The 26,513-nt window shown below is 41.5% G+C and overlaps 1 protein-coding gene across 2 annotated transcripts in view; it reads left to right on the plus strand.

The window, feature by feature from the left end:
• Window positions 1-851: 851 nt before the first annotated feature.
• BOLL (boule RNA binding protein) overlaps window positions 852-26,513 on the plus strand; it is a 39,024-nt gene continuing 13,362 nt past the window's right edge. Inside the window, exons 1-10 of one of the 2 annotated variants that reach the window (XM_035132958.3) lie at window positions 852-1,027; window positions 1,122-1,179; window positions 12,192-12,335; window positions 12,962-13,053; window positions 14,854-14,908; window positions 17,133-17,208; window positions 19,075-19,202; window positions 21,524-21,595; window positions 22,705-22,752; window positions 23,768-23,896. In XM_035132958.3, coding sequence (XP_034988849.1) covers window positions 12,207-12,335; window positions 12,962-13,053; window positions 14,854-14,908; window positions 17,133-17,208; window positions 19,075-19,202; window positions 21,524-21,595; window positions 22,705-22,752; window positions 23,768-23,896 — 729 coding nt within the window. In that variant the 5' untranslated portion in view covers window positions 852-1,027; window positions 1,122-1,179; window positions 12,192-12,206. The other variant, XM_088652172.1, reaches the window with a different exon arrangement.

A 26,513-nucleotide genomic window follows, 5' to 3' on the forward strand; every position in this document is an offset into this window, starting at 1 on the left:
TATATGTTTGGCATATATCTTCGCTGCTTCTAATGCATTTTTTCTCATTTTCTGCACTCCTTTTGTGTAAGAATGATGCATCACTCTTCCATCTTTTTAGATGACTATTGACTTTAATGACATTTCTATCACTCCCAGTCCTTCCTGCCCAGATATTAATTATCATTCTGATTTCATTTTCTCACTTTTATGGAAACCTTAGGTGTTTATTTCAATTACATTTAACAACTGGTAGCAGGACTTGTGCATTGGTTTGTGACTCCGTTTTTCCTAGAACGCAAATTTTGGGGATGCGGGTAGCGCTGTGGTCTAGACTCTAAACCACTAAACCTCTTGGGCTTGCCGATCAGAAGGTTGGTGGTTCGAATCCCCACGACGGGGTGAGCTCCGGTTGCTCTGTCCCAGCTCCTGCCAACCTAGCAGTTTGAAAGCACACCAATGCAAGTAGATAAATAGGTACTACTGCAGCAGGAAGGTAAACGGCTTTTCCGTGCGGTCTGGTTTCCGTCACGGTGTTCCGTTGCGCCAGAAGCAGTTTAGTCATGCTGGCCACATGACCCGGAAAGCTGTCGGTGGACAAACGCCGGCTCCCTCGGCCTGAAAGCGAGATGAGCGCCACAACCCCATAGTCTCCTTTGACTTGACTTAACCGCCATGGGGTCCTTTACCTTTTTTAAAATAAAATGTCAGCCACAACAACACAGTGGCATTTTACATATTGTGTTACATGCTCATGATCCAGTTTATCATGAAAACTCTTGCATCACTTCTCTTTACTACCATTCCTGTTGAAGCCTGGCTGTCAACCAGCCTGGAATCAGGTGTGCGTGTGTGATTGTTGGCAAAACGATACCCCGAAAGGGGGGAGGAGGAATGCATGTGTCAGAAAGCAAACAGCACGCAGGAAGGGATCTGCAGCCAGCGGCTGGATGCTGCCACATTCTGCTGCTCCGGGCTTAGAAATAAGATACTACCCTTGCGACTGCTCTTGGTCAGGCCAAGGTGTAACAATTCTCACTGTGCAGAGGTGAGTAACCCCCCCCCCCAACTCCACACGCTTTGTGGTTTGTGTGTGCAGGAGGATCTATGTAACTCTTGAGAGCTGAGCGTGTGTATTTCAGGACAGCAAGTTTCTCGGAGTGAGTGACAGCAGCAACAGGACAAGGGGAGGTGGCAGAGGTGAGCAGACAGTCTTCTTTCCCAAGCATGGCAAATAAACACTGGTCTCTTCTAAGCAGCACTAGGGGTGGAGGCTGAAACTACATGATAAGCAATGCAAGGATAATACGGAACGGTATGGGCATGAGGGAACCGGTGATGGTGATTTTGGGGGCAGGGGTAGGAGGGAGACTAGGAGGTGCAATGGATTGAAGGGGCAGGGTAGGCTTTCAAGGAGGGGACAGAGTTTATGTAATCCTGGGGTGCAGGCTGAGATGTTACAGAAAGCGGCGAAAGGAAGGACCGAGAGGCAACAAATGAAGGGGAATAATTAATATTAACTGTTTAAACTGCATGATGCAATATATGGAATTGTATACTCTTTTGGCAGCAGAGATGTTGAGCTATCTTCCTCCTCAATATTCTTCTGGAAGACTGAAAAATGCTTGGTCTTTCGACCTTAAGATCTCTCCCTATAGGCTGTCCACAATGGGCAAACACATTCAAATGAATTCTGTAGCTGTAATGGGTGAGGAGGACCAATGTCAGAGCTTTGTAAGCTGATTTGTTAGGATGCGTTTGTTGGCCCAACAATTAAATAATGCTGGTGTGTAACAATTAACATACATAACTGCTGTCTAGCAATACAAGGCCAAAAGAAGAATGTGGGGAATAGGTTCAGCTACGAAATACCCACAGATGTCAGTTTATCAACAGGCCAGCCTTTTACTGGCCCATATATAATTTGTTCTTCAAGCGATTTGATAGAAGGGAGGAATAGAAAATGAGGAAAAAAACCATTTGTGTCTATGTTTTCATTGTTAGTGCTCACATGTATTTCCAGGCGTAAAGGCTGGCTTGCCTCAAAATGTTGTGAAGTACCTAAAGCTCATGCTATTTAAAAAGAAGCCAGACTTCCTTCTTGACCTTTTTGCCACTACCAACCTGCACAGCTATAACCCTAGATTTTTTACTCAGATTAAGTTATGTCTGAAAGCATTAAGGCTGAGAGCACACTGGACATGCTTGGAGACACTTGTCCTTAAGGTGCCAGGATTTCTGAAGTCAGGAGCTGAAAATCCTGTATATAAATTATGGTAGCATTTGTGCAGAGGCCATTTTTGAGAGAAAGTATGGGCTGCCAAGTGGCAACTAACACAAAATAGTCTTATGGGAGAGATGTGTAGAGATGTATAAAATATTAATCCAGAATGCGGCAGCTAGACTGGTGACTGGGAGTGACTGGCGGGACCATATAACACTGGTCCTGAGAGATCTGCATTGGCTCCCAGTACGTTTCCGAGCACAATTCAAAGTGTTGGTGCTGACCTTTAAAGCCCTAAACGGCCTCAGCCCAGTATACCTGAAGGTCCAGCACTGATGGTCTTCTGGCGGTTCCCTCACTGCAAGAAGCGAGGTTGCAGGGAACCAGGCAGAGGGCCTTCTCGGTGGTGGCGCCCTCCCTGTGCAATGCCCTCCCATCAGATGTCAAAGAAACAAACAACTATCTGACTTTTAGAAAACATCTGAAGGCAGCCCTGTTTAGGGAAGTTTTTAATGTTTAATGTTGTATTGTGTTTTTAATACAGTATTCGATTGGGAGCTGCCCAGAGTGGCTGGGGGAACTCAGCCAGATGGGTGGGGTATAAATAAATAAACAAATAAATAAATATTATTATTATTATTTTAATTATTATTACTACTACTACTACTAAACAATATGGCAGCAAGTATAGGGAAGCCTTTTAACATACCTAATGTTTTACATGTTATGTTTTTATATATGTTGGAAGCTGCCCAGAGTGGCTGGGGCAATCCTGTCAGATGGGTTTGGGGTACAATTATTATTATTAGCATTAAAAGTGCTGTTCCAATGCACATATACTTGAGGGAAATGCTTGATACTGCTGTGTGAGTTAGGCCTAAACCAGCCTGGATAATAGTGATAGCATTTCTGATACAGCCATATGGATGTGCTTGTGAACAACCTGAAATTAACAAGACTTGTGCTTTCATACTGTATTTGGATTGTATTTGCCTCCGAGGTCTGCTCAGAAACCTGAATGGAAATAAGTTTTTGTGTGTGTGTGTGTGTCCTGAAGTTAGAGAAGATGAAATGCTAAATAGGACAAAATGCTAATCTTCGAAGTCCTTCCTCTCTTCCTGACTAGAGATTACACAGCTCACAACTGGCCATGGGTGAAAGCCGAGTTTCTGGGCTTCCAGAAAGTAGGGCTTAGGTGTAATTTGGGGGTGCAGTAGGCCAAATAAATCTACCGCCCGCCTAACTTTCAGGCTCCGCCAAGTCCCCTAAACACAACCTCAAGCCCTTTCCCTCCCGCTTTTACCCCACCTCTCCGCCCAGCGGAGGCTCCCACCACGTGTGGGGAGCGCGAGTTTGCCGCGCCCGCCCGCCCCCCGTTTTGCCCCAACTTCCGCTTCGCCCTTGGGCAACAGGGGCGCGTCCGCTGCGTTGAGGGAGAAGAGCTGCGTGCGCGGAACGTGCCCGCCGGGAGACCGCGAAGGCCGCCGTGTATATGCGCGCGCGAGGGGAAGAGATGGAGCCCGACCCCTCGGTTAGTATTATGAGGGAAGCAGGCCGCCTGTGGGCTGGGGTTGGCCCGCGGGGAGGCTCCTGAGGAAACCGTTGGGGCAGGTTGTCTAAACACGGGGAGGCTGGTGGTTGCGGCCGGGCAGCTCCGGCGGCAAAAAAGGCTTTTTATTAGGCGGTGGAGTTTTTTTGTGGATGGGCGAGCATGAGGCGGGTAAGAGAGAGGGCGCAAAATCTCCTCAGAAGCCTCGACGGCGGTTTCCCGCCAAAACCGGCGAGTGAGGCCGATAACGCTCCCGCTCCCTCCTCCCTTCCTCGCTTTAGGTCACGAGACAGGCGTTGGCCACGCCCTCCCTCCGTGAGCACGAGCCCCTTCCCGCTTTTATTCTTCCTAAGCTCTTTTTTTCCCTCAGCGACGCCCGCTCCAGCCCCGGCCAACCGCCGGGCTCGCGCGAGCTGCCTTTCTCCTCCAGAGCGAGCGCTCCTTTTGCGCGTGCGCCCTAACGGCGGGAAAAGGGCGGTTGGTAGAAGGTTCTGTCCCGCCAATAGATGCCGCGAAAAAGCCGAGGAAAAGTTAGTGCGAGGCGCTCCTAATTTCCCCTCATTCCTTCTGTAAGTGCTTCCTTCTCTCCGCCCGCCACTTTTTTACGCCCTTCTGGCATTCCTTTGTTGTTGTGTCGGCCTTTCGCGCTTTGCCTCCCTCCCCCCGTCCCTTTTTTACCTTTTAAAACAGTGTTTCCAAACAGCTGTTTGTGGACTACAACTCCCATCATCCCTAGCTAGCTACGGTAGCTAGTGGTCAGGCGCAAGGGCCTAGCCAGGCTTTATGTATTGGGGGGGGGGGCAGAACCTCAGTTAAGTATTGGTTATTGATTTACTTGATTGGGGGGGGGGCAGCCGCCCCTCCCCTTGGCCCACCCATGGTCAGGGATAGTGGGAAATTGGTAGTCCAAAAGCAGCTGGAGACCTAAGTTTGGGAAACACTGACTGTGGCATCTAGAATAAGAGAGAGAAAGAGAGATAATAAAATTAAGGGAGAGCATCCGCTTTCTAGTAAATAGTACCGCGAAGAACTTGGCCGTGCCAAGTTCGTAACTTAACTGCGGCACTAAGGCGTTTATTAGAGATGCCTCGTTCTAGAGATGCCTCGTTCTCATTTGGTGGGTGTGTTTCACACGTGGTGTAGAGTTTCGGATCTGCATTTGGCGATTTGAATATAAAAAATGAGATGACTGATTACAGATTTATTTGCTAATGCCAAATGAAAAGGCGGAGTTCATCTCAGTACTTCCAACTTGTGACATCTTTTGGCCTACCTTTGGCATAGCTGTCAAGTTTTCCCTTTTCTTGTGAGGAAGCCTATTCAGCATAAGGGAATTTCCCTTTTAAAAAGGGAGAACTTGACAGCTATGACCTTTGGTTTGTTTGTTTGTTTGTTAGTTTTCAATCAGTTATGTACATGGACTCCCCCAGTCCTTTTTACAAAGTGTTATTGATTGATTGAATTTATATACCTCCCTATACCCGAAAGTCTTAGGGTGATTCACAGAAACTATATCACAATATATGAAACCAAAGTAAAAACACTAACCCAATAACATCACCCCCAAAGTGTTGGGGTGGGGAATACAAACAGATTTTAATGAGTACAGTGACAAAATACAAAAGTAGTAAACAAAACATCCTGGGTGATTTTTTAAAAATGGCTTCATCTGGAGCTGCACATGTAACTGAAACTGCACCAGTAATCCCTGGGGAGACAATACATGAGGTGGGGTGCTACAATAGAAAAGGCACTATCCTGGGTCAATCCCATATACACACAGAAAAGTTTCTGATGAGGATCTTAATAGCTTGGCAGGTTCAGGTGGAAAAATGCAATACTAAACCCTACCAAGGATGTAGTTCCAGGTACAGTGGTGCCTTGCTTAACGAATGCCCTGCTTAACGAAATTTCCGCTTAACGAAAGGATTTTTCGAGCGGAGCTTGCCTCGCTAAACGAATGTGTCTTACGAAAAATTCGTCTAGCGAATCACGGTTTCCCATAGGAATGCATTGAAATTCAATTAATGCGTTCCTATGGGCAAAAAAAGTAATAAAAAATCAGTGCATTCCTATGGGATTCGCTAGACGAATTTTTTGCTATAAGAAAAGACCCGTGGAACGAATTAATTTCGTCTAGCGAGGCACCACTGTATATTGAACACACTGAAAACTCTTGTTTTCTTGGTACCTCTACATATTCAAAAGAATCATTTTTGGTAACACATATGCCATGAAGAAAATGCCTAAAAATCATTAGTTGTTTTATGAAGAGTGTCTCAATCTCTAGAGAACTTGATATTTTGGTTAGATGGAAGAGGTGAGGGGTGTTGTCTCTGTTATTTGCTTGATTGAATGAAATATCAGGACAGTTCCTTCGCCACTCGACTGCTCCAATCGCAAGTAGAGGACAGCAACTTGTTGCATTGCTCTTTGAGCATGCTTGGAATGCCTCATAGGTATTTCCACCCTTTTCTCCAGCTTGAGGCTTGGGAATAGGCAAGGGCTTGTCACATGCAGTATGTCAGGCAAAATTGTGCATTCCTTTTTCTTTATATGTGTAGAGACTTAGCATATGTACAAAAACATGCAGAGTTCAGGATGTTCAACAGATGTGGAAATCCATCATGGGTTTTCTCATGGGTAAAACTTGCTACTGCTAAAACTAAATTTGTAAGTACTGTAAGTGTAATGCCAGGAACAGATTCAGGCCCAAACAATATGCTACTCACAAACACCTTTAGAACAGGAGAAGCTGTTGTTCCTGCCCTCTGTTCTCCCCCGGAAGGGTTTCCCATACATGTTTTGAGAAGTCATCAGGGTTCAAGCTATTGCAATTGAGGCCTCAATATGAATGTTCAGTGTTATGGCTAGAAGAAAGGAGGAAGGTTTCAGAACCTTTGAAATCCATATATTCATTAAATCCATTTATTCAGAAGCAGGTCCCACTGTGGAGGTTTTCTCACTAGGACATTAGTTTAGGATTATAGTACTAGTTAGGTAGACAGAAACCCCAGTCTAATAGAAAGGACAGCCAATTTTATTGTATTGTATTTTTCTTACTTAAATCTTCAATAAATTACTGGCTTGAAATAATGTTCTGCATTGCCTTACTTGAAATTCTGCCTTCTTATCTACATTTCCTTGTATTATTTTGTATTTTTGAATTAAAATAGTTCTTCATAATAGCACTTCATCCTTGTGTTCCAAATTAAATGCTCATTGCCTTAGGCTTCTTGCTCTCACCCTGTCATCTAATGATTGCTGTTATGCAGACAGTAAAGATGTGCTATGAATTTGTGTATTCCCATTGCATTTTTAAGCGTTTATCATCACAGCTAAAATACAGATAAGTAATATACAGGAGCAGATTGCAGTCTTGAATTACCATTATGGGAGTACAGTAATGTTTTGTGTTGCATTAAGAAATTATGCTGTGGGCAGAGCTTCAGTGCTGAAACTGAAAATATTAGTGTTTTTCTCTTAATGGCGTATATGCACATAACATACATAGTAAAAGATTTCATTGTTGATAACAGAAGAAAGGACATAATTTTGTCTATTATGAGATCTCTGATTGTACAGGCGGCAACTATTTTAGGCACTGACGTGCGGGTCTTTTTTACTCTGGGAGAAGGCCAAATCAGGGCTGGGCATGCTTATGAAGGGTACGGGGAGTAGGAATGGAACCCCCAGGTGAAATGGTCTCCGCCTGTATAGTGGACCCTCCGGATATGAACTTAATTTGTTGCGAGGGTCCGTGTGTACCCCAAAAAGTCCTCATCTAGAGGCGCCGCTTTTGCACATACGCACGGCGCGATGGAGCGCTTCTATGCATGTGCGCGGGACAAAATTTGCCGCATTCGCAGCCCAAAAGTTACATTACCCGAAAGTAACGTAACCCGAGGGTCCACTGTACTTCCTTTTATATAACCTTGCTTTGTGCTCTTAAGTTATTGTGGGGAAAAGAGCACTAACCTTATACTGGATAAAATAGATGAAAGCTACTCTGAGGTTCTCTCAGTTCTGATTAGCTTGATATGGTCTGTGTGCTTAACTGATTAGCTATTTAAAACTCCATTTTTAAACCAGAAAATACACTAAAAAAATGTCAGGATTGTTCCACGGAAAAGGTTCTAGCCAATTTCTCAAAAAAGAGCCTCGGTTTTTCACAAGGTGCAGTAGATTTTAAGAGGGCTGCAGGTGGCGCTGTGGTCTAAATCACCGAGCCTCTTGGGCTTGCCATTTGTAAGTTCAGCAGTTCAAATCCCTGTGACGGGGTGAGCTCCAGTTGCTTTGTCCCAGCTCCTGCCAATCTAGTGGTTCGAAAGCATACCAGCATGAGTAGATAAATAGGTAGTGCTGCGGTGGGAAAATAAACAGCGTTTTCGTACGCTCTGGCACTGGTCACAGTGTTCCGTGTGCCAGAAGCTGTTTAGTCATGCTGGCCACATGACCCTGAAAAGCTGTCTGTAGACAAACACTGACTTCCTTGGCCTGAAAGTGGAGAGGAGCGCCGCACCCTATAATCGAATTCAACTGGACTTAACCGTCCAAGGGGTCCTTTACCTTTTACCTTTAGATTTTTAAATGCTTCTTTATGGAAAATTGTTTATAAATCATGGTGAGGAAATATAGGCTAAAGAGTTGTGTCCTTCAATTATAATTTATTAATGTCTCTTAACTATTTCCTTTAAATAACTTCTAACCCCTCAATTGACATATCAGTGTATTTTTCTTTTCCAAATTGGTTTGGTTTTTTTCAACAGACTCAGGAAGGACCTTGTCGTGGTTCTGTTGCTCATAGCAGACTGTGCTATGCTAACGCTTCCTGTGCATTCCTAGATACTGCACTATGAACAATTATGACAATTTTTTTCTGGAAAAGAAGCTGAAGTTTGGAATTTATTGGCTGAATATTAGGGACACTGTGATAATGTATTTTTTATTATTTGATGGTTAACAGCAGTAGAACTTTATCACGTTGTTCATTGTCATTCTGTGCCTTCAATCTGGAGCAAAAGGAGAGAAAATTATTATTTTAAATGATGTGTTTTGATGAGCTGAGGTTTGGGTTTAGAAATGGTTAAAATAGGTACAGTGAAATTTTTCTTCCAGCTCTTCATTTATTTTTGATGGGTATCCATTATCATGATCCTTGTTGGGTTGTACATACAGTACATATGAGTACACAAACAGCATATACTGCAGGAATATATATATTTATGAAGTTGAAATTGTGCCATTTAGAAAATCTTTCTGGAACACCAGCCCCCCCCCGGTTGGGAATCGCCCAGAATTGCCAATGAGAACTGAGCATGCTCAGTGGTAATGTAATGCTGACTGGCTGTTGGGAAGGATAGAATGGAGTGCCCTAGAGGAGGGTATGGCTGGGTGTCTGAAATCCTGAACAGGAGCACTCAATTTTACAACATTTTCTTGCAGGTTACACTTGTTTCAGCCTACAGTATTCGAAAACAGTTGTTACAAAGCTTTACGGCCATGATTTTTACAACAGAATTTTGTTCGGATTTTATACACCATTCCCATTCTCTGATAATTTCATGTTCATGTAGTGGGAATATTTTGCAGAAATATTTTGAAGAATATAATTTCTGCTGTGAAGACCAATTTTTTAAAAATGAACTAGATAATGTTTTGTACAATATAATTGTGGGTTTTTCTATGCAAATTTCAGTCTTTTCCTGGTTAGTGTTAGTAGTATGTAGTGCCATATGGTCTTGCCCTGGCATAACCATAGTTACTACTGGTTTTAGTTTCTAGCTTATAAACTAATAATTGTGTACCTTTTCCTTATGGTTAAACTAGTACAGAAATAATGCTAACTAGGGAAGAAGGTGTGGTTTTTTAAGTTAATTTTTATTGACATTTTTCAACATAGGATACAGTAAAAACTAAATCAATCTAAAGAAAGAAGTAACAAACCAACAAAAAGAGAGAAAGAGAAAGAACTTTCCCCTGTTCCCTCAGCCTCAAACCCTGAGAGAGCCTCTCTGGCTTACCTCTCATGCGGGTCTGTTCATCTTCTGTCCATCACCTTCCTATGTGAGATAAATAATCTCAAATATAAATATTCAAAGAACAAAACATACATGTAAAAATAGGGTTAACAGAGAGCTAGAGCTAAAAGTCATAGGAAAAGCAAGATATGAAGAAAAATTTAAAAAGAGAGTCTTCCGATTCTCTGTCTACCAGCTATGTATATGACAATTATTCAAAATATTTAAAGTATGCACTTTCAGCTGAGCAAATTTCAGCTGTATTAATATCCAGCTTTTTCTCATTCTGTTAGATGATATTTCTCACCCTCCCAGGCATCTTGAATTCACATTTTTTTCACTCAGAAAGTCCAATCTAGTTATTCAATTATTACCTTCTAATGTCCAAAATAATCTCAGAAAGTAAATTTTAATCACCATGATTTTGCAGGCAGCAGCATTTCATTTGAACTGGGTCATGGATATGTAACCAAAAGTTCTGTTTCTTTGAAAGAAGGAACTTCTCCCATCAAAAAGTTTGCAGAGGGTGGAAAAATGGGATTCTGCTGCGCCAAATCGCCAATTTTAAATTGTCCAGCAAGCCACACATAAAGAATGGGAATGTCTACTTGCTTGTTCTGTCAATTTAAATTTTGGACGAAGCTCTTTTAAAAGATCACATAGTTTGGAAACCTACACACGTTTAACTCTAAGTTCCACTAAATTCAATCGGACTGAGTGGACATATACAGGATTGTACTGTTAATCAGGTGTGATGTCTCTTTTGCACACATGTATATTCCCAGCCTCTTTCATACATGTCCCATCTCATGCATGTTGTAAGACTGTAGTCTTGTAGTCACACTTAGCTGGGAGTAAATCTTTGAGAGTAACAAAGTGGGATTTCACAAATAAATTATGCATAGGACTGCACTGTAAATGGCATAGAGAAAGAGGTAAGTTACCTTCTTTTCATAACTATGAAAGGATCAATCTGCCAAGCTGAAATTCATCTCAGTTTCCTATTTTTTCTGATACTAAGTTCAGTTCTCCACCTTCAGCTGTTGGAGTCGAGGGACCTTGGGGCAAGGAGAGAATAATTGGGAATGTAGGAAGTGCTTTCTCTTGGTTCATAATTCTCCATGGCTCCTAGCTTCAGAGGGGTTAGAACCTTTAAAAACTTGTAGAGTTGGCATGCTCTACATGACCTCCCCCCGATACCATAAACAGTTAAGGAGTATGTATATCTCAGTTTCCCATCTTGTTTTCCTCCCCCTTCATTTTTCTTCAACTGTGACACCCTAAATAGGCTATCTCAGGCATCCCCAAACTACGGCCCAGGGGTTGGATACGGCCCGAAGGACTCATTTATCTGGCCTGTGGCAGCCGCCGCCGCCCACTCTTACTGGCACAGCGCAGCTGCCCACTTCCGGGTCACAGGAGCACTGGAAATAGCTTGTGCGCATGCACAAGCGTCATTTCCAGCACACTTCCGGGTCAGAGGAGGCCTGTGCACAAGCTATTTCCGGTGCTCCTGTGACCTGGAAGTGCGCCGGAAATAGTGTGTGTGCACACATATGGGCGTTGCTCCCTCCAGCTCACCGCACAATCGGCGCTGCAGGCACCGGCCCAAAGCGTGGTAAGTTTGGTGACCCCTGGTGTATCTCATGGAGGTCGGTGAGCACTGAACATGGTCCTTGTTGGGTCATTTTAGGGGTTTTTTCCTTCTCACCCTTTTAATTTACAAACAAATTGTTCCGTGCCCCACATAAGCTGTGAGTACCCTGGTTTCACTATTCCAGTGAGAGGCCTGAGACCAATTTTGCTGTTGGATATAGCATGATTATGATAAGCAATAAGTTGGTCCTTTTCATTTTTATTTGATTTGTATGAACCTTTTGAATTCTTTAATAAACCATATTACTTTGCATGTGCATATAGGGTGGGATATAAAGACATTAGTAAAATACTTAAACATTCCAGAACACAAGTGAATTGGGTGTGTGTGGAAAGGTTTCAGCTTGTTCTTATTTTTGATAATTAAAATAAGAAAACATATAATTAAAAATCGTAAGAACATTAAATATTATCTACCATTGTTGCTTTCAGAATGAATTTATCATGGTTTCTAAACATAACTAAGTGCAATAGGTGAAGAAAAGGTAGTGTGTACCAGGTTGAAACCATTTATATGAAAGTAAATTCTATTAAAATCAGTGGAATATACTTTGATGCAAATATTCAGTGCACTAACCAGCTATATGTATGTAGAATTCAGCTGGCAATCTTAGATTTAGTATATATGGCATCCTGAATGAAGATACTACCGAAGGTAGTTTATTACATCAAAAATTAAATAATAGCTGTGATTTGTCTTTTTAGCATTTCATTTTTTGTGTGTTGAAAATATATCTTAACAAGACTATATTCTCTTAAACAGCAAACTACAAATCAGATGCAAACTGATTCTCTGTCTCCGTCTCCTAACACTGTGTCGCCAGTGCCTTTAAATAACCCCACAAGTGCCCCAAGATTTGGAACAGTCATTCCTAATCGCATCTTTGTTGGAGGAATCGATTTTAAGGTATTTTTTTCTGATCTTGGTTCCTTAGCAATGCAATCATTTTTTTCCACTTGTCTTAATATCTTATATCATTGCTTGTATCCTTTGTTGTATAGTTTTATGTGTATAAATGTAGAAATTAGGCTCTAATTTTATGTATTTGTTGGACAGGTATAGCGCTACCGCACAAGGATTTCAAGATACAAACACTAACCAATGAGAAAATACTGGATTTGTTCACTTTGCTGGTCCTTCTCCTCTCTAGTAAACTGTTACTTAATAGAGAAGAAAAGGAGAAAGTGTTGTAATTTTGGACCTGGTAGAGCCTAGAATGTATGTAGCCCAAATCCTCTTCCAACGCTGGTTCTAAGGGGGCAAGAACTTCTACATAACCTCTACTTGAAATGTTGCCTTTAAGGCCAGTAGTCTAAAAAATAGCATTCAAATTATGATTTTTGAAAATTGAATTTAAAAAGACAACAGATACGATTCAGTTAGTGGAATTGCTGATACAGAATGGTGTGATCAATATTAATGTGATTTTAAAAATAAAACATCCCATAAAGGAAATCAAAGTTAAATGATGATTTTAAGTACATTTATAGTAATGATTTTATGATGTAATCATTTTCCTTTTCTTTTACTAGACTAATGAGAATGACCTAAGGAAGTTTTTTTCCCAGTATGGCTGCGTCAAAGAAGTAAAAATAGTAAATGACAGAGCTGGAGTATCAAAGGGGTTAGTACAATAAAGCATTTTTTCATCAAGTAGGAATAATACTAGTTCATGCAATACACGCAGGAAAAAATCCTTTTTACATAATTAAGACATGAGCACCTTAAAACTACAATCCCATACACACTTAACTTGGATTAAGTCTCATTAAACTTAGTAGGGCTTGCTTTTGGGTAGATGACTTGTATAGGATTGTACTCGTAGTTAAAAATCAACAATTTTTCCCTACAGTGGAGGAGGATATCCTTGTCTGAGTTGCTCCTCCTGCTCACTCCAGAAGGCAGAACTATGCAGTCATAGTCATTCATGGTACATTCAGGTCCTGGAAGGAAAGTACCAGCTCTTTTACAAAAAGTTAAAAGTTTACAAAGAGTTACAAAAAGTTTCCTATTTAGAGGTAATTAGTATATATCAGTTTACGCTATGATTTTCCACACCATAGGAACAAAAAGCAAGGTGACAGACTAGGGTACTTTAGGTTGACTATCTCACAACCACAGGCTTCCCCTCCCTTGCAGAATTAGTAAGAGAGACTGCCTACTGCCCTGCGTGCTCTGCTTGAATTCTCTGCTCTAGTCTCCCTCTTTTTCAAAAGCCCACACTCACCATCCCCAATTGGACGGCACAGGTACGGTGATGGGTAAGAGGCTGCAGTCATTCAAAAGTAATTCTGCTGTCAGATATTGGTTGGGAGTGGTGCCAGTTGAGGCTTGCAGGTTACTGAAGGTGGGTGGGAGTTTGCTTCCCCACCCTAAAGGTGAGCTAGCCAAATATGGGCCAATAGGCCCCACCTCCCAGGGTGGAAAATCCTACAGGTTGGTGCAAGACTTCTTCTTTTCACCACCACCACATCCACGTTTCCCCTTCAGCTCTTGCTACTGTTCTGAGGCCCTGGTCCTCTTTGCTCTGAACTGATGTCTGACAGACCAAAATGCTATAGGCATTGCATTTTCCTCTCACACAGAGTGCTGAAGGAAAGCTGCTCCTCCCTCCACTTCCACTCAGCCCAACCTGCCATGGGATATGCTACTGCTGTCAGTCAAGTCTTCCAGTTCACAATGTGACAACAATCTAGTGAAAATAAAGTATAGAGAGTACAGTGGTACCTTGCAAGATGAATGCCTCGCAAGACGAAGGCGTTTTGCGATGTTTTCGACGCTTCGCAAGACGAAGCTTTTCGGCGGTTTTTTGTTTGTTTGTTTGTTTTGCTGCGGCAAACCGTGCTTTGCAAGACGAAAATCTCGCTAGACGAAGCGACTCGCAGAACGAATTACTTTCGTCTTGCGAGGCACCACTGTATACATACAGGCAAGCATTTAGACAGACTTCTGGTTCATTATGTTAACCATACATATAAACATTTCTGTCAGTTATCTTTTCATGTGTGTCATCTTGGTTTAATCCATTCATTTACAAACTTGAATGTGTAACAAATGCTGAAATTAACCCATAATGTATTACCTATTGATAGAACAGATTAAATAGGAAACTTTTAAGTAGAATAGTTCAAACTAAGTTTAAACCCCAATTAAAAGCCACCATCCTGGTAAAGGCCACAAGAACTCTAATTTCTTTTGGGGAAGCCAGCCAAAAGGTTATGTTTAATGGATTTTTAAATCTGGCTTTGTTTGATATGGTGCATAGAGTATACTGATCCATAGTGTTCAAGTCAGTCAATGGTTCTTCCTCATTTTATGTGATATTAGAGGAGGCATTCATTTTATGCATATCAAGCAGCAGCTCTTGTTTGGGAAGGTTGCAAATACAGTGTATGCTAAGAAAAACGTGTGCTGTTTTACTTAGGTATGGTTTCATCACATTTGAAACTCAAGAAGACGCTCAGAAAATACTACAAGAGGTAAACATGATTTCATTAAAAATTATATACTTGTGCACAGATAGGAACTGGTAATACTAAGTAACATTTGCTCATAGTATGGTAGTGGGGAGTGCCTGGTGCTGCCCACAAACCAAAAAATATTGTGATTTTTAAATGGATAATGTGGTTTGTGAGTTTGGACCTGCCACACCAAAAATCAAGTGAAGTTAATCCAAAGTCTTGTTTTGGTCCACTGCCTTGATTCCAAATGGTGCCTGGCATTCCAACGACAACAATCTCTTCCACCCCCACCTCAAAAAGTTTCATGCCAAGTTTGGGAACAATATTTTGAGAGGTGTCCAAAACATATAGAGTACAAACAGATGCACAGAAAAATGAGCTACTTTGCAAAATAATGTGGTACATTACACATGGGGACCTCCAAAAACAGTGTGTACTCTATTATATATTGGTTCATTTGTTTAGTTTATAATTTCAGTCTTCACCCTATAATTGTAACACACGAGTAAAAGCATTGAATACAAAATATAAAACAGATAAGCATTACCAAACTATAAATAAACAGCAACTGTCAAAATTACTGGCCTATTAACTCAACCACTAACTGAAGGCTTGGGCCCAAGCAGGTACATCTTCAACCGCTGTGGAAAGCTAAACTGTTTCAATGCCTTCAGAAAGGAGGTGATTCCAAAGATAAGGTCCTACTACTGAGGAGGTCCCATTTTGTGGTACCTCAGGGAGGGTTGCCGGGCTGCCTTCATTACATATCTTTACATATCTTTAGGTGCTAGGAAAAAACATTCTTCTTCTCTCAGGCCTTTGGCTAATTAAGCAATCCATGGGAGGTATTGCTTTTTGTTTGTGGCTATGGTATGTATTTTTGTGTTTTTATATTGAAAACCGTCCTGTGATCATCAGATGAAAGACAGTATAGAAATTTTAATAATAATAATACTGCCTCACTTATTTTACCTGGGCATGGGACAAGAGAAAAGTCTCTTCTGTTTACTTTAATACATGGACAGACCAGTGTAGCTATAGGTGTTCCTTGTGCCCAGTCACTTTGTTTATATCGCAACATCAACACTGATGCTAGTAGCAATGTGATACTCAAGGGATTTACTTATGGTGGGGTGGCTGAGTAATACAGGCATTTTGGAGACTGGTGTCCTCAGAAGAATCCAGAAGAATTTGGGAGCCCATGGATTTCTCACCCCATTGTGTTTATTGTCCCTCTTCAAAGGCCAAAATAATATGGATTTACTGATTACTTTTTTAGCCAGTGCTAAAATGTGCTAAACCGCACTTTAGTACTTAGATGCACAAACTGGAATGAGTCAAAGCAAGACTCAGGCTCATGCATGGCCAGAAAGTAGCCCTTGTCAGTGTTGAGTTTTGTTGTTGTTTAGTCGTGTCTGACTCTTCGTGACCCCATGGACTCACTTCCATACATCACTACTGGGAAAACCATGGACTCACTTCCATACATCACTACTGGGAAAACCATAGCTTTAACTATACGGACCTTTGTCGGCAAGGTTGAATTTTACTTTGCTGTAATATTGGCTTGTCTGTGACTGACTGTATACCAGAGACCAAATAACAGTTTAGCATATAAGAAAGTGATGAGTTTCAAAATGAGCGAGCTGACTTTACATGGTGGTTCCTGAAGCTAGCATATAAAACTGACCAGAGTTGGGTGCAAACCATAGGCCAAGATTTGGGGAAAGTGAAACTAAACACTGACAAAAAATCTTCCTGCTGGTCATGAAGAAGGAGGAAAGGGGAGGTAGGGAACCCACCATTCCAGGTCTCATTTGGACACATTTCCTTACATGCATGTAGCACCAAAACATAGTTTCATGTTATGTTTATACTTGATAGTTATAAAAGTTTTATGGATCAAAATATTATGCATTTACATCTACTTGATATGGTTTTATTTATTTTTTAATCCACTTTATTTGATTCAATCCTTAAGATCCCTGTAGTAAGGCACAGTTGAATACATTATTTAAACAAATACTTGTCCAGATCAAAAGAGTCTTACTCACCATTTGGCACAAAATAAAGGACTGAGTTCACAAGACATTTCCATTAAGATCTGAGGTGAAGTGAAGGTATCTGTAAAACGTGTTGTTGAGATATTATTGGGATTTTTGAGACATTCATTATTTCAATACATTTGAAAAATAAACTATTAAGGTAAATAATTGTGTGTATTTTCTTTTCTTTGGCTTAGGCTGAAAAACTAAATTATAAGGATAAGAAACTGAATATTGGTCCAGCAATAAGAAAACAACAAGTAGGGATTCCTCGTATGTACCGTATTTGCTTGCTTGCTTGCTTCCTATCCCCTACCCCCATCTGTTACGGGTGTTTCGGAAAAATCTTGGGCTATGCCAGTGCTGTGAAGAATTATTTAGGCTACAATCCTATACACACACACTTGGGAGTAAATTGCTTTGAACTCAGTAGTATTTACTTTTGAGTAGACTGAGTAGACATGCATAAGATTGTACTGTTACTGTTCTATTTGCCTACTAGTGAGTGTTAACATTCTCTTAGCAAGATTATCTATAGTCCAACTCAGGCTGGTGATAGTGGAAGGCTTCTGGCCCAGCTGAGGCATATGCCTTCTGATGGTGATACCGAGTTGCTTCTTTTCTAACTCCAGCCCTTCAGATGTTTGGGACTACAACTCCCATGATCCCTAGCTAACAGGACCAGTGGACAGGGATGATGGGAATTGTAGTCCCAAACATCTGGAGGGCTGGAGTTTGCCTATGCCTGCATTAGTCAGTTTTATAGAATGATTCTTATTATTCTTAATATTAAATTTCAGTGAGTTGAAATTTTCTATTAACACATTTTGTGATTTAGAGGGAAATTCTGATGTTGTAATTTGAGGGGATTAGGATGGGGTGGAAATGCTTCTCTGCTCTGTGTTGATGGAGGACATGTCTGACCCAGAGGCCACAGTCGCATTTGTGGAAAGTTCTGTAAGCATAGAGCTATAGGACCAGAAATGGGACATATTGGAGATGCCCTTTGGTTTGCTTGATCCAACACTATTAATTCTCTGAGAGGCCCTAGGATTGGATCTCTCAACTACACCAGCCTGGAGCTGGCACAGTTAATCCCCCCAACCAATTATTAAAGTTAAGTGAATTGGTTTCTGTCAGGGGGACTCCCTACAGGGAGCCTCCCCCCATCATCCTGACCAGCACTTCGCCCAGCAACAGCGCTAGCAGTGGGTCAGGGGAAATGGAGGAGGGAAGGCTCAGCGAGGCATCAGAGCCCCTGCACCACTCTGACCAACAAGCAGAGGAGGGATGGCTCAAGGAGGCGTCGGAGCCCAGGCACTGCCCCAGCCAGCAAGGGGAAGAAGGGGCACAGCTCCTTCCGGCACCCGAATTGAGGCGTATGCCCAAACACAGGGTTAGGGGGCGGCGTTTTGGGGTGCCCAGGCTATTATGCTGGCCCCAAAGCAGACGGGCGCCATTGCTGGATTCTGCGAGTGACTCGGAGGTCATGTTTTCTGCTATCTCTGCACTGTAAATAGTATGCACAATAAAACCCTTAGACAGAACGGACTGGAGCATCTTTACTCAAGAGTAGCCGCAACAGCTCCCTGACAGGTTTCTTACCCCAAAACTAATGAGTGAGAAATTAAACAAAAGACCTGCCAAGATAAAAAGAAGACCCAAGCATGCACACATGTTTCCTACCTTGGCCAGCACAAGCCAGCGGGGCCTTGAAAATGGTGGAAACTTCTGCTGCTTCGCTCCCTCCTACCCACATCCCAGTTAGAATTGCTCTACTCTTAATTGATAAAGTATATTTACAAGCATCATAGCTTGGATCCTAAAAGTGTGTGTGCTGTGTTCTGCTCACAGAAAAGGGTGAGCTCTCTTCCCATTGCAGTTCTCTGCATCCTTCAAAAAGCCACTTGTTGAAAGTCAGCCTCCACCCCTCATCACGTTTATGTGCTATGGAGAGCTGTAACTGCAACCTAAGAAATTTGCAGAGGTTTAAGAGCTCTCAGTGTGCAAGTAGAAGTGCTTTCTGCTCTCTTGGGTTCAAGTGGTCTGTTGGATCCAAGCCCATATGCATTAGAATTTTTTTTAAGGATTGAATGCAAAATACCTGTGAGTTTTCAATTTTGTTACTGCTTATTTTAGGATCCAGTATAATGCCAGCAGCTGGAACAATGTACTTGACTACTTCAACTGGATATCCATACACATATCATAATGGTGTAGCTTATTTTCATACTCCCGAAGTTGCTTCTGTTCCACAGCCATGGCCTGTACGTAATTTATTTTGTTCTGGGACAATGCTGATGTGCCAATAGCTGTTTGGGTTTGTTATTGTTAAATTTTGGAAATTAAAGCTAACCGTCTTCTCTGAATAGCTATCAGCACAAATTTATATAGTATACATTGTTGCCTTGTTTCACACCTCTGATGTAAGCAGCTTTTGTGAAAAGTGCAACTCTACTGTCCAGTAACAACTAAAAAGTATATTTATTCTGCATTATTTTAAAGGTGCAGTATATTCCCCTGAATATAAAAAGCAATTGAGGGAGTCATCAGGAATAACTATGAAAAAGAATTTGGATGGGCAAGCAGATGGCAAATGCATGCAGCACAGAATTGTAGCCTTTCTGTGGCCCCCTGTAACATATATATATATATATATATATATATATATATATATATATATATATATATGAATGATCCTAGTCTGATTCTCCATAAGATTTCATAGAATCATAGAATTGTAGAGTTGGAAGGGACTACAAGGGTCATCTAGTCCGCCCTCTGCAATGCAGGAATCATTTGCCCAACGTAGGGCTTGAATTTACAACCCTGAGATTACTGACAGTTTTGTGTGTGCAGTACCCCACTTCAAATTCACTTTTCAGCCCATGGCAGACTTGAGTAATTCACTCTTTTTGGCTTAAGCTGACACTACTAAAAAGGTAAATGTTCTCAATTATACTGAAGCATCTATTATACTGAAGCACTATATATACTAAAGCACCAAGAAGAAGATCACAAGAAATACTTCAGTTGTGCATCTGATGCACCTTCCTCTGAGTTGCTTTTTCTTAACAAAAGGGGTGCAGCTTATTATTTTCTAATCATTCTAATCATTTCATTGGATAGCTGCTAGCGTCCATAAAAATATCTCTTTTCATTAAAATTTTGCAAAATCTTACACCATATCTATAAGGAATTGTTCAATGATTTTAAAAAAAATAGTGAACAGTTTGTCCATGCATGAAAGCTAAAATTATTTATAACAAAGTTCTTTATATAAAATTATTTGAGAGATTTCCAGCCCAGTCATGTACTAGAAAGTAGCATAGACTTTGACTTCAGGATTGACTGCATGTTACACTACAAAATTTTACTGCCAGTTTCAAGATATTGGTCCATTTCATGAGTGGACTGTATTTAAATTTCATGCTAAATCATGGTTTATCACAATTTGCACACTCCCTTATCCTCTGAGGCTCCCAGGTGACTGGAAGGAAGATGAGTTTTGAAGCTTTGTTTTCACTTTCTTTAATCATGGTTTCTCATGTCAACTGGTATGTCAATCTAATTACCAGTAACCACATTTGGACATAAACTGTGGTTTGGCATTACTTGCACGAACAGAAAGGAGTAGCTATGAACCGTATAATAATAATAATTTATTATTTATAGACTTAATTGCTCCCATCACTTTCTCCCATGTACTTGCAGGTCTTGTTATAAAACTTAACAGTTTGTTTTAAACCATGATGCTTCATTTGTATGTAACATGAGCCAGGTTTCATGGAAAGTGATACTAAACTCTTCCAAAGTACTCTTCCTAACCATATGTGGAGAGGGCAGTATGTGCTCTTTCACGTAGTGCTGAGCCTAGCAGCCATTGTTTCCTGATCATTTAACCATGGTTAACAGGAATGCCATGCAAGCTCAACTTCCACTTTCCCATATAAATTTTTCCTCCCTTTGCAGCATTCCTCAAGACGTGCACAATGTCTGCATAACATCTACGCAATTAACTATGGTAACTTTAAACCAGAGTTTGAAACAAACAACAAGTCCTAATTTCATACCTGGGTTTTAAAGCTAACCATAGTTGCTACATATGTAATGCTATACAGTGGTACCTTGGTTCTCGAACTTAATCTGCTTCGACTCCTGAAACGATTCAAAAACCAAGGCACAGCTTCTGATTGGCTGCAGGAGCTTCCTGCAGCCAATCAGAAGCCACGTCGGACATTCGGGTTCTGAAAAATGTTCACAAGCCGGAACATACACTCCCGGATTTGCTGCGTTCAGGAGCTGATTTGTTCAGGAGCCAAGCCGCTCGAGTACCAAGGTACCACTGTACTGTGGTTAACTATGAAAAGTGTATTGAAAGGGAATTTGTTTTGGAGGATAAAGGAGGATAGATAGCAAAAGCCTGAATGGCACTTTTGATCTGTGACTTGATGTAAATGATTTGTTTGTTTGTTTATAATTTAGTGTTTTAGTGTAAGGCTTAAAATGTATTGCTTAATTCTCAGTAGCATATTAATAATTCTTTGGAAACTCAGTAAGATTCTAATTGCTGTTCTCTTTTTTAAAGTCACGTTCTATTTCCAGTTCTCCTGTGATGGTAGCTCAGCCTGTTTATCAACAACCTACATATCATTATCAGGTAAAAAAAAAGATGTTTTTGGCAACTTTATGGCAGCATAGGAGAGGGAATTGTACTTCATAATTTAATTGACTTCATAGTTGTTTGTTTGTTTGTTTGTTTGTTTGTTTGTTTGTTTGTTTTAACACTCTATCCTAAAAAAAATATCTAAGTGGTTTACAGTAATATTTATACAAATAATAATAATTCAGAAACAATAAACTGACCATTCTGGAAAGATGTATTCTTAATTGAAGCAGGCTCAGTAGTACAGTGGTACCTCAGTTTCAGAACAGCCCTGTTTACAAATTAATTGGTTTACAAACTCCGCAAAACCGGAAGTAGTGTCCCAGTTTGTGAACTTTACCTCGGTCTAAGAACGGAAGCCGAATGGTGGAAGGGCACCGGCGGCGGGAGGCCTCATTAGGGAAAGCATGCCTCGGTTTAAGAACAGTTTCGGTTTAAAAACGGACTTCTGGAACAGGTTAAGTTTGTAAACCGAGGTAGCACTGGAGATGGACAGCCAGTGTATATATTTTAACAATGGTGTCAAATGGAATCTTTGAATTGTTGAATTGGAAGGGACATGTTCTTGGCCATGTGCCCCCATCAGCAGTCTGCCCCCCCCTTCTGGACCAGCTGGAGCTTCTGAACCGTGCACAAGGGCACATTGCAGTAATCCAACCTTTAGGTTACCAACTCAAGAACTACTGTGGTTAGACTATCCCTGTCCAGGAGCAGTTCTAGCTGATGAACCAAAGCTGATAAAAGGCACTCCTAGCCACAGAGGACACTTGGGCCTCTGGTGACATAAATGTATCCAGAAGTACCCACAAGCTGGGCACTTGCTCCTTCAGAGTACAAGCTCAGCCAGAACAGGTAACTTGCCTATGTCCTGACATGGGAACCAAAGATGATTCAACTATTCAGACACAGATCCATAGCATTCACTGGTCAATTATATATTATTAAAGAAAGAAAGATTGACAATGTGTCCAACTTGGCGTTTATTGTATTTAACTTTGCTGTATTGCAGTTAATATCTTCAGCATATATTTTATTTTACAAACGGTGTAAATGTGGAATTTGAGAGGGTTTTCTTAGCACACTGTTGTTTTCAATTACCACAGGCTCCTGCACAGTGTCTTCCAGGACAATGGCAGTGGAGTATTCCACAGGTAAATTATATTCAGTCTCCATAATCTGTTTGTTTATTTATAACATTTATATTGCACCCTTCCTCTAAGTAGTTTAAGGCAGTATAAATAGTCCCCTTTTCTCCGCTACTATCCTTAGAACAATTATGTAAGATTAGATTAGGGCTGTCAGATAGTAACTGGCCAGAGGTGACTAGTAGCCTTTGTGGCTGGGATTTGTGGTATGGATTTAAACATAGTATACCATACTACCTCTTCTTTTGCTCTCTGTTGGTTTGAGGTATACACTTCATGATGCCACGTGATATACTGATTGCTCCTGGCGGACATGCAGGTTCAGACTTAATGGAATGGAATGGACTTTTAATTCAGCAGGGGGATACTGCTGGTGAATGGGAGGGGGAAGAGTAATTTTTTGCTGTTTTCATGGGGTTGCAGCCCCCTGCCATGCCTGAGTGTGGGGCTCCCTCAGCCCTCTGGAGCAGTTATTCAGAGAGTGAAAGTGAAGAGGCAAAAGTCACCCCCCCCCCCCACTTCTTCCTATAGGAGAATCCCCTGAGTGGAATGCTGCTCAGGGAATATTCCTTCTGGCAGGAGCAAAGTGTGGGTACGAGCCAGTAAATTCACATCCTAGACATTTCAAAATTATACCGTTTCAAAATACTGCCCTCAGTAGATTCATTACATTACCTCAGGTATTAGCTGGGACTGTTTTTGGCGCATAGTCCTAATTACTTGTTTGTAGAATTATGGGAGGAGGGAATGTGATAGAGAAGGAAGAGAGAAAATCTTTGAGTGAGCTAGATTTCAATTCAAACTGGAAACAAGTTATCATTCAAATGCATGCACACTTTTTAGAATACATGGGTTTGTAAGTGTCAATGCTAAGTGTACGTCCAGGGGGAGAGCATTCCACTTAAATAATAGTTATCATATTTGCATTGAAATCATATATTACAATTATTATTATTCTTTAGCTTGAATTCTTCTAACAATTGAGTGTGTCATATGCAAAACAATGTTTTCTCTTTTTTAGTCTCCTGCCTCTCCCACCTCATTCTTTTATCTACATCCTTCTGAAATTACTTACCAGCCCCTGGAGATTGCACAGGATGGTGGATGTGTCGCTCCTCCTCTTTCCCTAATGGAAGCTGCAGTTCCAGAGGTACGTATACTCAGAAAAAGTATTTGTAGGCTGCATCTGCTCTAGCTATTTAATTACAGTCGTACCTCGGTTTACGAACCACTCGGGTTGCGAACAGTTCGGGTTACGAACTCCGCAAACCCGGAAGTGTTTTCGGCGCGCCCCGCACATGCGCAGAAGCGGCGTGCGCGCTTTGCGCATGCGCAGAAATGGTGCTCGGTTTGCGACCTTTTCGGGTTACGAACCGCGATCCGGAACGGATCGTGTTCGTAACCCGAGGTACTACTGTATGTGTAGATAATTTGATAAGATTGCATAGAGAATGTATGAAGAATGAATTTGCTATAATCAAACATTTTAGAAATCTGTGGGGTACCTTTCAATGAGGGCTGTGTGCTAGGGGGCCATTCATAGTCTGAGTCTTCTCCATTCACACAGGAGAGAAAGTAATTAGCAGTACTAATTAATTGAGTATACTCCAATGACATCTTACCCCTTCAGTAGTCTCACTGAATGTAGTACAGTGGTACCTCGACAACTGAACGATTCGACTTCCGAAGGTTTTGACTTCCAAAGTCGACAACCCTGGAAGTCTTTCGCCGTGCGCGCCCCGCACGTGTGCTCTGCGCCTGCACAAAGTGGCACCTGCACAGAAACGCGAAATCACGCTATGCGCAGAAGTGGCACTTCGACAACCAAAGACTTCGACTTACGAAGACGGCCGCAGAACGGATCATCTTCGTAAGTCGAGGTACCACTGTAGTCCCTTTATTTTATCTTACAGAATTTTGAGAGAACAGTTTGGAAATAAAGCCCACTTCTATCAGTATAGCTCTGGTCTTTTATCGGTATTGGATAGTTCTGATCTCATTTCAGTTTGGTAGGGTGCTTCCAGACAGGGGTCTTATATCACAAAAATGTTATAAAAGGCTCTTCTGCTTGTCCTCCATGCCAGTGGGTGGAGCTTGTCAGATTGTATCTGGGTTGTTTTTTTCCTGTCTCTCGCCTCAGTCAGTCCTCCCTTGTTCTCCACTACCTTTTCCCATTCTGGGCATGTGAGCAGATATTTCCATATCTGTGTGCATTCACCTTAAAAAAAATTATCTGAGAAGTGGTGCAAGAGCAAATGTTGTACAGCTATGAGCTGAGTTTTTGATAGGTATTTCAATAACCCCCCTTTATTCCTGCTGCCAACATCAGATAATGTTTATCTGAACACACCCCTAGTGTAACCAAATAATAGGCATGTGGTATAATACAATTTTAATTTATTTATCTTATTTGTTACTTTATTATATGTACAACAATGGCCACTATAATACTGATTCTTTACTAATAAACTAGCCCTGCCATACATTCTTTACCAACTCACACACCATCTACCAGGCACTCCCAACACCACAGTCTCTCCAGCAACCCTGAAACTCCCTTTCAGAACTCCCACGCAGTCACAAGTCTCCCACTCTCTAACATTTAATTCCTCTAATTTACTTACATTCACCTTGGGTACTCTATACATACATGTGCTTACAATATTATGTACAAAAGCACCAGTCTCACATGGTCCACTTTAAATTGCTGTATTGATCTTTTAAAAAAAAAGTCTGATGCATATATTGTAATGTACTCCAGCATAATCCTTCACATGTACTATGTGGAAATCTTGAAAGAAGAGTTCCTCTGAAGTGGGTTAGTGGAAGTAGACACATTTACATTGGTTGGATCTAGACACATCCAAGAAGTGTTTCAATTAAACGCTTTGCAAACTTTGTATAGTCATACATACATATAGTCAGGGACGCGGGTGGCACTGTGGGTTAAACCAGTCAGAAGGTCAGTGGTTCGAATCCCTGCAAGGGGGTGGGCTCCCATTGCTCAGTCCCAGCTCCTGCCAACCTAGCAGTTTGAAAGCACGTCAAAGTGCAAGTAGATAAATAGGTACCGCTGCAGTGGGAAGGTAAATAGCGTTTCCGTGTGCTGCTCTGGTTCGCCAGAAGCGGCTTTGTCCACATGACCTGGAAGCTGTACGCCGGCTCCCTCGGCCAATAACGCGAGATGAGCACCGCAACCCCAGAGTCGGTCACAACTGGACCTAATGGTCAGGGGTACCTTTACATAGGAACTCAAACGGAATCCATTCCAGAAGTTTGACTTCCAAAACATTCAGAAACCAAGGCATGGCTTTCAGTTGGCTACTGGAATCTCCTGCAGCCAATCGGAAGCCACGGAACCTGCGTTGGACGTTTGGGTTCCAAAGAACATTTGCAAACTGGAACACTCACTTCCGGATTTGTGGTGTTCGGGAGCAAGTTCGACTCGCAAGGTGTTTGACTTCCAAGGTACGACTGTGAGAAATTGCGTTGGCAAAAACAGAACTCCACAGCACCATCTGGTGTCACAGTGTTACAATGCAAATTCAATGCATATAAAACACTTTTTCTTTACTAATCTAGCTGAGTCCATTGTTTTGGCTGCTAGAAACAAAATAGCTAACTGCCCACCCTAAAAATCCAGATGAGCAGTAACCATGGATGGATAATGGGTTATGTTTGCCGTGTTTCTCCAAAAATAAGACACCGTCTTATATTTATTTTTCCTACCACACTGGCTTATTTTCAGGGGATATCTTATTTTTTCC

Source organism: Zootoca vivipara, chromosome 1 (assembly GCF_965207765.1).
Source record: "Zootoca vivipara chromosome 1, rZooViv2.hap1.1, whole genome shotgun sequence".
Taxonomy (NCBI): Eukaryota; Metazoa; Chordata; class Lepidosauria; order Squamata; family Lacertidae; genus Zootoca; species Zootoca vivipara.